This window comes from Colias eurytheme, chromosome 23 (assembly GCF_061535395.1).
Source record: "Colias eurytheme isolate Ceu_HAF_F1 chromosome 23, ilColEury1 Martin Lab GWU primary, whole genome shotgun sequence".
Classification (NCBI taxonomy): domain Eukaryota; kingdom Metazoa; phylum Arthropoda; class Insecta; order Lepidoptera; family Pieridae; genus Colias; species Colias eurytheme.
Genome location: NC_143002.1, coordinates 3,382,945 through 3,395,447, shown reverse-complemented (window position 1 = coordinate 3,395,447; position 12,503 = coordinate 3,382,945). Strand labels below are relative to the sequence as shown.

General features: G+C 31.8%; 2 protein-coding genes across 2 annotated transcripts; both read right to left on the bottom strand.

Moving 5' to 3' along the window:
• Positions 1-720: 720 nt before the first annotated feature.
• On the bottom strand, positions 721-12,260 carry LOC149898213 (oxaloacetate tautomerase fahd2, mitochondrial-like). Its single transcript, XM_090115574.1, has 5 exons — positions 11,864-12,260; positions 10,221-10,446; positions 1,858-2,022; positions 1,368-1,534; positions 721-965 (listed from the first exon to the last, which is right to left on the bottom strand). Exons 1-5 carry the CDS (start codon positions 12,151-12,153, stop codon positions 809-811), a joined length of 1,005 nt encoding a protein of 334 aa, XP_089971700.1. The 5' UTR covers positions 12,154-12,260; the 3' UTR covers positions 721-808.
• On the bottom strand, positions 3,803-8,013 carry LOC149898214 (oxaloacetate tautomerase FAHD2B, mitochondrial-like). Its single transcript, XM_090115575.1, has 3 exons — positions 7,819-8,013; positions 7,398-7,564; positions 3,803-4,038 (listed from the first exon to the last, which is right to left on the bottom strand). Exons 2-3 carry the CDS (start codon positions 7,559-7,561, stop codon positions 3,882-3,884), a joined length of 321 nt encoding a protein of 106 aa, XP_089971701.1. The 5' UTR covers positions 7,562-7,564; positions 7,819-8,013; the 3' UTR covers positions 3,803-3,881.
• Positions 12,261-12,503: the final 243 nt, after the last annotated feature.

The following is a 12,503-nucleotide window of genomic DNA, read 5'->3' as shown; positions in this document are numbered from 1 at the left end:
TCCATTCCTGCCGTGTCCCATATAGCACTGCAAATCCGTGCACTTAAACAAATTGCACCCACCAATAGATTCAATGATAAAATTGCTCAAATTCTATTCATAACAACATATATCCTGTGCATAGATTAATCGTCTGCGGGTCAATTACCACTATATTGTGACCCACTGCATCCTATCACTTTAAAGTGTGATAGATCAAATTATGATGGTTATTCGACCCGTATAGATCACTTAAGTTAATAAAACTCCCCTTGCTATTAAATTTAATAGTGTATGAAAGGGCCTCAAACGGCTCTTCCTGTGCAAACGGAAGACGCCGATTGGCTCAATTGAGAGCTCTATTCACCAATCAGTGATAAGCTGTAGCTATGATAGTTTGCTTCGTAATTTAAATTTTAAATTTAGAATTTGATGTCAATAGTTCTTAATGCGGTATAATTGTTATTTATTTTTACACGACGATAACTGCTGGGATCAATAAAATAATAAATTATGATAAACATTATATTTATAACAGCTTTATAAAAATAAAAATATCTTCACTTACATTTTATATATTGATGACTACATTTTGTATTACTTAAGCATATAAAATACATATCAGACTGCAGGTAATATAAACTAAATAATGTTGAATCATTCGGGTATAACCACCACCATCGTAACAAAAGTATTAATAAATATCCAATTAAACAGTCTATAAAAAAACATTCTTTTAAACTTTAACATAAGTACAACATACAATATTTCACACAAGTTTACCTCACGACAATGACGTCACAAGATTTCTAGAACGTTCGAGAACGTTCTAGAACTTTTCTACGCGAGTCTCGAGTGTTCCAATGTTTTCGATCTCGCTGTGTATGACGTCACCGGGCTTCAAGTACTCGGGCGGGGAGCGGTACATACCCACACCTCCTGGTGTACCCGTTAGCAAAATGTCACCGGGATATAATGTCATTACGCTGAAATTCAAGGATAGTTTAGTGTTAATATAATCTTTTTAGGTTTAAAAAAATCTTGTAAAAAATATCTTTGTGTAAGTTGTACTTATTGTTTTATAAATGACAAAGTAACTTGATTTATTTTGTCTGCAGGTGGTGCCGCTTGTAAACAGATTAGATTTACAAATGCAAATGATACTGCAACCTATTGTAAAATATTTTTCCGTAAAAATTGGTTAACTTTTATAACATTAACTATCAGCATTTTCAAACAGTCACAAAATTAATAAAAATAAATATCCCTGTTCAGAATTAAACCCAAATTATTATTTGAACGATTTAAAATTAATATGACAATACAAAGAAAACAATATTTATGCAATTTAATTTGGCAAAAAACATATTCTACACACAAACACTTACGATGTTAGCCTCTCAATGACATCTGGTATCTTATGAACCAGTTGGTCAGTCCTACTGGATTGTTTGAGCACGCCATTAATAGAACATTTGATGGCTAAGTTCTGTGGGTCTTTCACTTCATCAGCTGTCGCGATACATGGCCCGATGGGACAAAAGGTGTCCATTGACTGAATGAAAATATGCCTTCTTAATCTTAATACAAAAGCATGTTCACATTACACTAAATATTATGTTTTATAGAATAGAATTGTTTTTGTACGTATATATGTATCTTTGTTGAAAATTATCCATAATGTTTAATGTAGATCACCAATATTTTTTAATACAGGAGTAAATTTTACACATTTCACAACCTTATTTCATATTTGATTATTCTATAACTTAAAGTCGATTTTTACTCACTGTCAACGGACAGATTTAATTAAAACTTTGTACAAATATATAAAGGATCGGTGTCAATATTACAATTTATCTTGTGTGTATTTCTTACCTTCCCAAGTAAGAATTGTCCTCCATTTTTCGCCTTCTGCCAGTCCCGACCGCTGATATCTTGAGCGACTGTATAGCCCAGAATATAATCGAACGCATTCGCTGCCTTTACCCTACTCGCTGTCTTACCTATCACCAATGCTAGTTCTACCTCCCAGTCTACTTTCTGAAACAAAATAGTGTCTTTTAATATTTCGTGATGTTAGAAAAGAATTGAATCTTACAAGATTTTGAGCGGATAATATAACGTAATGATGAAATTCCTTGCAAATTACAGAACTATCAACTTCAGCACCAGTTTAGAAAAGTCTGTTTTGAAAAATAATGTGAAATCCTGGAGATAAAAGGGGAAATATTATGATAATTATATTTTACCATTTCCATCAAAACTTGGATAAGATTTAAGTGAGTTGTGTTGCATGCAAGCTTGCATACTTCTTCCCTCACAACACTGATATTGATTGAACCATTTAGAAAGATTTTTGATGTATAGATAATTAATCATCTCAAACAGAACAGAGCATCCCCGTCATTTAAAAAGTAGTAAGCAAAGAATAACTTATAAACTAAATGTAAATTGGCACAATAAAAAAAAAAAACAAGGCAAATAACGAGCATCAAATATCAATACCTACTATCTTCGATCATTAAGTAATGATCTAAGCCTACTATAGTTTTATAATAGAGATTGAAATGTGATGAAAAATAAGGTTTTCATATAGATAAATCCTCATATATACTGAAATTCTGATAAGGTAAGTTTTTCATAAAATCTTCGTTTTGCATAAAATTTTGATAATCAAGGTAACTAAAATGTTGGAAGAACGTTATCCCAGATTAAAATTTAATATCTACTAGTAGGTAATTATAATTTTGTTGTTTTATTGCATGTAGTATCAAAAACGTATTTTAAATATTAATGAGGTTCACAGAGTCACAGTTTGTGCATAATATTGTTTCCATTAATTTAAAATGTTATCGAGACGAAGTAATTACCTATTTATTTTGAAAATTGTTTACAATCCGTCTGAAGAATATTCAGATCAATAGTTCGACGGATAGACTAGGACAGCTATAAGACTAAGCAATATCGAAAATTTGTTATGTTCATATTATACCGAGACATAATATGTACATTTTGATGTAAATTAAAATAAAGTGACCGTATAAAGTAATCGTACTGGATTCAAACTTAATGGCAGCTCGGAACATCGTACGTTCCGATGCGCAATACGCAATTTTGGGTATCAGTACTCAGTAGCATAGTCAACTTGACTGTATTGTGTTGTGCGCACCTGTACTCGCAGCTAACTTGAGAACCGCCATTAAGTTTGAATCGAACTGTACTTGAGGTAATTTCGTACACATTCATTTTATTGTGTATCTACTAATTAAATGGATTGAAGTATCTTGATACTTTTATTATAATCATGCGCTGTATAGCGAGTCGGTTCGACTGCTGGTATGTAAACCACTGCTGCAAACTGTCTGCTTCATTGATAGTACTGTAGCAGTGGAGTGCATTCCTAGTAGTCATGATGATTTGTATTAAATTGTATTATTCTTACTAACATAATTTTTAAGTGATCAATTGTTACTAACAGTCCTGATGCTTGAATTAATAAATAAATAATTATTATTATTATATTAAAAAATGCTTCTAAAATATTGTTTTTTATTTGCCTACTTTTAGCTTTAAACCAGTTGCAGTGTTATGTATGAATAAAGGTTAAATAAAACTATGAACAATAAATTCCATTTATTAAACAAAATCATATGTTTTATATTTATTTAAGTACCTACACATGTACATTATTAATTCTATAACTATTCTATCTATTCTCTTAATAGGTGTAATAATAACACATTTATAAATATTTCAAACCAGTTTAATACTTTCAAAACAATATTATCTATTACGATTACAATAAATACTAAATCTAAATATTTACAATTTACACATCTAATATCATATTGACATCGCCGCTTGTCGCATCCTAACGATGCAATTTATTCTGGAACGTTCTAGAACTTTTCTACGCGTGTCTCGAGTATTCCAATGTTTTCGATCTCGCTGTGTATGACGTCACCGGGCTTCAAGTACTCGGGCGGGGAGCGGTATGTACCCACGCCTCCTGGAGTGCCCGTTAGCAAAATGTCACCTGGATATAGCGTCATTACGCTGGAAATTAGGAATTAAATACAAATTAAAAATTATATATACCCTTGCATCTTGCACAGGTAGTTATTCTCTAAGAATAGTATAATGGTATATTATAAAATTATGGTCTCTTAGGATCAGGAAGTGGATGGACAAAACAGAAGAACGTTCTAATCTTCCTCATGGTTAAGGTTAACACCATTTGATTCTTAAAAAAGTAAAGTAGGTATAACGGAATAATTAACTGTTTGTTTCTGAATTGTTTCTGAATGATAACAATATTAAAATATTTTGTGTAACAGAACATTGGCTTAAACAATGTCAGTCGTTAGTAAATATTGAAAATTACAAATTAAAAAGTATATACTTTAGGACACAGGCTATTCACGGAGGTTCTGTTATTTTTGTACATGATAGTGTAAAATGTAAAGAACGAACTGACATTGTTAGTCTTTCTGTAGAACGGACCATTGAACTGTCCTGTGTGCAGCTGGAGCGTTATATTATTGTTTGCATTTATAGACCCCCTTCCAGTGACTATAATATGTTTGAGACAGTCATGGAAGAAATATTAAAGCGTCTAAGCAGGAGTAAAAAAAAAGTTATAGTATGTGGTGATTTTAATATTGATTTACTTTTACAAACACAAACGGCTACACGAATTGTTAATTTATTTCAGTCATTTAATCTATATAAACTTTTTAACGAACCCACACGAATTACACCTACTTCTGCAACCTGTATTGATAATATATACTGTGACTGCATCTGTTTAGAGAAAAATATTCTCAATACATTGACTTCGGATCACTGTGGCCAGAGGGTAGTTTTTGAATGGGATTGCATACCTACATTTAAAAGGATTAATGTTAGGCCTATAACTAAAAAAGGCATTAATAAATTTAGAGATAATATTAATAAAAACCTGCCCGTACTGAATGATCAATCCTGTCATAATAATCCTTGTGAAATGTTTAAAAATCTTTTTAATTTAGTGCATAATGAATTTGAAAAAATATTTAAAGTTAAATCTTTAAATATTACCAAGGATTTACCATTTAGTAAATGGGCGACACCTAGCATACATAGGTGTAGGATCGTTCTTTATGAGTTATATGGTATGAAGCAATATAATAAAGACCCATCTTTTCTTAATTATGTTTGAAATTACTCAAAAACTTTTAAAATTGTTTGTTTTACTGCGAAGCGTTTATATATCAGAGATAAAATACGCGACTCGGATAATAAAGTTAAAACAGTTTGGTCTATTATTAATGGTGAAATGGGTAAAATCAAATCAAGTAATACCATAAAACTTGTTAATAATGGCATGGTTATTGACAAAAATGTTGATGTTGCGCTTGCATTTGAAGATTTCTTTAGTAGTGTCCCTGCTAGCATTACTAATAATTTAAATTCGTCTTCAGCACTTGCAGAGACCTTTTTGAGGGACCATGTTGCGGGGTGCAGCACATTATTTGAATTGCGACACGTAACTGCTAATGATATTGTTACAGCCTTTAAGACACTAAATTTAAAAAATACTTGTGATCTTTGGGGAATGTCCGTAAATTTAGTTAATAATATAATAGAAAATATTGCGAAAAATTTAGCTTTCATATTTAATAAGTGTTGTGACTATGGTACATTTCCTAATTTACTAAAGCTTAGTAAAGTTATACCTCTATTTAAGAAGGGCGATCAAGAAGACTGTAACAATTATAGACCTATCTCTATTTTACCAACATTAAGTAAGGTATTCGAGAAGTTAATATTAAACCAATTGAGTAGTCATTTTGCATCTAATAATTTACTGCACACCAAACAGTTTGGTTTCACAAAGGGACGCTCAACCACAGATGCTGGAGTTGCACTTCTAACACATATATATAAGGCATGGGAAAACTCAAAAAATGCTCTAGGGATATTTTGTGACCTCTCCAAGGCATTTGACTGCGTTGAACATTGTACTTTGTTACGTAAACTTAATCACTATGGAATTAAAGGAAAAGCCCAGAACCTCATAGCGTCATACCTGCATGATAGGATACAGACTGTAGTTGTTAATGGAGAACGTTCTAGCGGTGCGTCAATTAACATTGGTGTTCCACAGGGGTCAATTTTAGGTCCCTTCCTGTTCTTGGTATATATCAATGATCTTCCCTAATATTTGCAGGATAGGTGTGAAATAGTTCTGTTTGCAGATGATACCTCATTAATTTTTAATGTGGATAGGCATGAACCAAATGTTGACGAAGTGAACAGTGCTCTTTTACACATATCTGAATGGTTTACTGCCAATAATTTATTATTAAATGCCAAAAAAACCACTTGTGTTGAATTTTTACTTCCTAATGTAAAAAAGTTGAACAGAGGTATTACCTTGAACGGGGAGGTATTGCATCCTACTGAGTCTACTGTATTTCTAGGGTTAACATTGGACGAGAAACTACAGTGGGGAGCCCATGTCAACACCGCTGCAGGTAAGCTCAGTTCTGCTGCATATGCAGTCCGAAAAATAAGGCATCTCACCGATGAAGATACGGCTAGATTGGTTTATTTCAGCTACTTTCATAGCATTATGTCCTATGGAATTCTACTGTGGGGCAGGGCTGCAGATATAGAAACTATATTTATCTTACAGAAAAGAGCCATTCGCTCTATATATAATTTACGTGCTCGGGACTCACTAAGAGATCATTTTAAGAATACTGGTATCCTTACTGTACCATCACAGTATATATTTAATAATATTTTGCATATACACAAAAGCTCTGACTTACACACAAGAGTAGGAGATAGACACGATTATGGCACAAGGAACAGGAATAGAATTGAAATGCCATTTTTCCGATTAGCTAAAGTTAAAAATTCATTTATGGGTCAAGGTATACGCTTATACAATAGAATTCCTCACAATATTAAAGAGTTTAGTAGTTCTAAATTTAAAACTTACATAAAAAATGTACTAGTTCAGAGAGCGTACTACAGTATTCAGGAATATATGGATGATAAAGACCCATGGAGGGTTGTCGCGTAAAAACCACAGGACAGTTCTTTGGCATATTATGTAGTTAGTTATAAGTTACATATTATGTAAATTTATTGACATTATTTTAAAAGAGCAACTATGGAGTTTCTTGCCGATTCTTCTCCATAGATACTGCTTTCCGAATCGGTGGTAAATGTTAAAAATACTATGTAATGACGATTCGAAAGTGCTACTAAATAGTAGTCTAATTGAATAAATGAATGTTTGAGTTTGAGTTTGAGTTTGAACTAGGTTCAATTTATTCACATCTACCCGCATAACATTTTGAAAATTCAATAGATAAAACGAACAGTTTCTAACGTCCAGGGCCAGAATATTAAGTACTTACGAAGTCAATCTCTCAATAACTTCAGGTATCCTATGTACAAGTTGGTTAGTATTACTCGATTGCTTTAATACTCCATTGACTGAACATTTAACTGCTAAATTCTGGGGATCGCCTATTTCATCGACCGTTGTGATACATGGCCCGATGGGACAGAATGTGTCCATCGTCTGTGAAATTATTATATTCTTTATAGATATGTCGTCAATACTCATACCCTACTTAAAGCCAAAACTCAGGCCTATATCAAATCTACTAAGCTGTTTTATGGATAAACAAAGAATATTGGATTAACATTAGAATTCTGAGGTATAATATATATATATGGTATCATGTATATTTGATAAAAAAAAACTGATAGCATAGCAATCTTAATACAGAATCGAGAATAATAAATTTACTCCCAAAATTATATTTCTCTTACCTTCGCAAGCAGAACCTGTCCACCATTCTTAGTTAGCCAGTCCCTTGCAGTGATGTCTTGAGCTATAGTAAAGCCTAATACGTAGTCATAGGCATTTTCTGCCTTCACATTTGATGCTGTCTTGCCTATGACCACTACAAATTCTATTTCCCAATCTACATTCTAAAAATAAAATCTAAATTAAGTATATGCGAGGCATGAGATTATTATAATTAATCCCAGGGTAATTTTTTATAGTAAGTAATATAAATAGATGAAAAAATGATGTTTTGTAAATGTTTGAAAAAAAAACATCTAAATCTGAGGCAATACATGCAAATGCATTATGGTTAGCTACTGCAACTGCAACTGCAGCTGTGTGAGCGGTGTCACCGTTGCACGTGCGCAAGAGATGACATATTACTCTCTTTCACTCACATACACTACAAATATGATAGCATATGCTTCTTAAAATATTAATTTTACTTACCTTGGTTTAACAATTAATGTGTTCATCGAAGGCCATATACAAAAAGAAGAAGAACAAGAGGAAGAACTTCGTATATTCACTCAAAATTATAATGAAGATTTTTTTTTGATATTTTAGAATGTATAATAAGTAATCACCACCCCGAAAATAGGAAATTAGTTAAGCAGCACATCACAACAAAAAGAAACAAAATTACTAAGCGTTCAATTAAATTAAATAATGTTTAATGCCCTCGTACGTTCAGGATTTAAAAAGGGGATATTTTTTGAAATATTATTGTTTTTTGCAAATATTCTAAATGTACTTGATTAAAGAAATAAATAACAGAATCAGCAGATATGTTCAGAAGGTCAGTTAAAGAGCAGCGTCTTATGAAACACAGTGACGTCAGCCCGCATAAGCACAATTATTTCATCCCGTGCCCACCTACACTCGATGAATTACCGGCTCAATTTGCCTCAATGATTGACCCCAATTTGTAGACCTGCAGGTCACAAGAGATCTGATTCATTAATACATTTTTGGATTTTTGTTGTGGTTCCGTACATACATTAGGAAAAGTTGTGTAAGTTTATCTTACGGTAGGATATGATCGAAATGTATGGAGATAAAATTGACTAAAAGGCTTTACTGCAGTTATTAGGTAAAAAGAATTGTAATTTTATAAAATTTGCTTGTGATAATAAATAATATGCTTTTTCCGAGTATTATAAACGGTCAGCGAACTAATTTGAATGTAAATTTTTACGTTATTTTGGATTTTAACTAAATACAAGTTTATCATAGATAAATTAAATTTAAGGTGCTGTTATACAAACGCAACGTACGTACGCAAGCTTGTACGCAACGAGCTGATCGTAATTGAAGCGGAAACAAATTGAACAAATAAAAATAGGATTTTAGTTGTTCTGAATTACTAATTAGTGGTGTAACTAACACGACATGGGTATGGTAGGCAGAAACATCGTATGATTACATTTGCGTAGATAATCAATCACGCTATGGTGCGATGTACGAAAAAAATTCACATCAAATACATATTTTATCAGTGATTTGTGATATTGATGCACAATTCAAGATCTATAGACATTGTAACTAAAATATCTGATAACTTGTACCTATTAGGTGTGTAAATTTAAGATTGTTTGTGGCAAATCATGTGATCGTCATATTTAAAAATAATTTAAAAACAAAACTGTAAACCTAATCAACTCGTTTTTAACTACAGAGTTTCTTGCCGGCTCTTCTTTCGGAACCATTGGTAAATGGTTATATGATGATGATTCAAGTTCTTCTAGAAGAAGTCTCTTTAATAAATAAATGTTATAGTTTGAATACTATTCTATAGTCTCAGATCGACGACGATAAACCAAAATGTGGTCTTAGTTTTAATCCCAGTTGGAAACTAAACTTACCACGTTACCATTCAATATATATGTATTATTTTTTGTATAAGTGGACAGATACATAAATATTAAATAGTATTAAATTAGTTAACAACAAATTTGAATTCACAATGAATATGCTTATTCTCGACCTTCATAGCGATTCCTCACGTTTTATAAAAAATGTTATTAGTAAAATAGAAATAGATATAATTTTTATACTTTAATTTTACACTACTATTACCTAAAATGAATGTTAGGTTTTTTTATGTATAGAAAAAATTGAATCATGAGGCGGGATTCAAACCCACGTCCTTCACCTTATTCCCCAACCTGCAGAAATCTAACATATAAAATTCTCGCGTCACTGCGTTTGTAGTTAAACACCGAAACGGCCCGACCTATTCTCATGACATATATAATATACATATCAGGTAGGTTTGAGAATCGGACGACATCTATTTTTCAACCGCCTAAGTGATAAAAGTAAGGCAGAACAACATTTGCAGGGACAGCAAGTAAAAATAAAAAATAAAACATGCTCTTACATCAGTCACATCAGTTCTCAGTTTCACAGCATCCGACTGTCCAATCACAGTGCTGGCAAACTTGCCGAATATCATCGGAACTTCTGGCGGTTTTAGGTTTTGTTCCTCGCAATGGTCCTTGTAATTCAAACCGATGCATAGCACTTTATCCATACCAGTTATGGGAGCTTTTAGTAAAACATTGGATAGTGGTTCCTTTACTGGCTTGCTTGAACTTTTGTATGTACTGTAAATAAATATTTTGGTCTATTTCAAACTGGTGTTTAAAACATCTATGTTTTGATAGTGTGGCTTATAATATTTTAAATTAGAATTTTAAGTAGTTAATATAATATGTTCTATCAATACACCTAAGTAACAGGGCAAACTTTATTTAAATAGAGATTGTAAGAAAAATGAAATATACATTTTTATAAAAGCACATAATAGGTAATTGAACTTGTAGTGTGTATTTTATGATACAAGTATAAACTTCATGTACCATGTTAATTTCTACATAGTGTAATACATACTTTGAAATACATATTTTTAGTTAAGGGCTGATTTTTCAATCCTTGAATAAAACTTATTCGTCGAATAATGTATAAAACCACAGACTAATAATAATATACTACATAAAACTACCAGTTTAAAAACGTATTCTAATTGCCCCTATATTTTGACAGTTTACGTGACATTTTAATATTATTGTGTAATACTTTATTGGACGGATAAGTTTAAATCGAGCATTGAAAAATCGGCCCTTAATCCATCAGGCCCCGGAATCATAGACACAATAGAAAATCTATTGTGTCGCGGTCGGATCTGGCCGTTCGGGGCTCAATGGTTTTTACTACTAATTTATTTGTCTGTTGAATTCCCCATTCTGTCTGTGTGTCAGTCTGTCCCATTCATATTCCCATGCATGCAGGGAATATTAATGGGAACAAAGCACTGAAGGAGCATACTTTCATCAGAATCAGAATATTTGGATGCTATAACTATCATGATTTGCTCATAAAAATATTTATCTTAACTTTTATTACTATGAAAAACAAAACTGTCATTGAATGTTATGTTCAACCTTATCTAAAATTATAACTGGCATGATAATGTTATCATCTTCTCAAAAGATGTACCTTTGTCCCATAGAGATATTGTTTTATCTTAACACCTAGCTATGTATATGGAACTTTATGAAATAAGAATTATATAAGTAACAACAAAAAGATTTTTAAAGAATAATATGATGATAAGATGGAAATTGATGCACAAACAAAATAATAATGTTTATTGAACAGTAAAAAAACAGTAAATAATCCCCATGCATAAATATATATTATGGTTTTATGTGAGATTGTAAGAGGTAAATATAAAAAGTTAACCGGACTTATGTTGCACTTATATGTTATTTGCTAGACTAGACTAAAAAAATGCACGGGAAACATTCTAGTACTGGCATATCTTTAAGTGGTATTGCACACTTTTAGAAAAGAACATCACAACAAAATCCCTAATGTATTGTGAAATAATTTCTAAGATAACAAGCTTTTAGAATTTCACAACACATTCCTTTATTGTGAAAAACTATTTGAAATTTTTTTCAGTGTACACACGTGCATTCACATTCATATTTTAATTTATATTACGTCTTAAACACGCACCTTAAAACCTTGTCAAGTTGTCCTTTCTTCAAAATTTCCAATAAAGTTGTCGGCAAATCAGGGATTGTTTTATTTAAGTCAACCACATTATCTTTATCTAAATACCCAACACGTATTTCACTTGGATTGTTTTTGTATGAAAACTGTACAAATTTCATGTTGGAAACTGTTCCCGCCGAAAATTTTCGAAATCCAAACACTGTTGCCGCTGTCGCGCTATTGACAGTTTTCCTCAAAGTTTGAGGTTTTATATAGCTTATCGAACGCCGAACAAACCACGCGCTGTTCATACTCGAATATATTTAAACGTCACTTCAAGATACACAATTTTATTTCATAAAAAATTATTTATAGTCCTACAAACTTTTAAAAATATCCAAAAGTTAAATTACGCAACTTTGTCAATAATATTTTGGTTAGGTAGACAGTTGACACGTCTTGACACTGACATGAATGACAATGACAAATTGCCATCTGATACATGACAGTTGACAGATGACATTATGCACATTTTACATTCCATTTCATTATTTTCACATTTTATATATTTGCAACTGCGAGTAAAATTATTTCTTCACAAAATAATTACCTATGTAGATACATATAAAATGTTATTTTTACTTTTACTTAAGTAGAAATA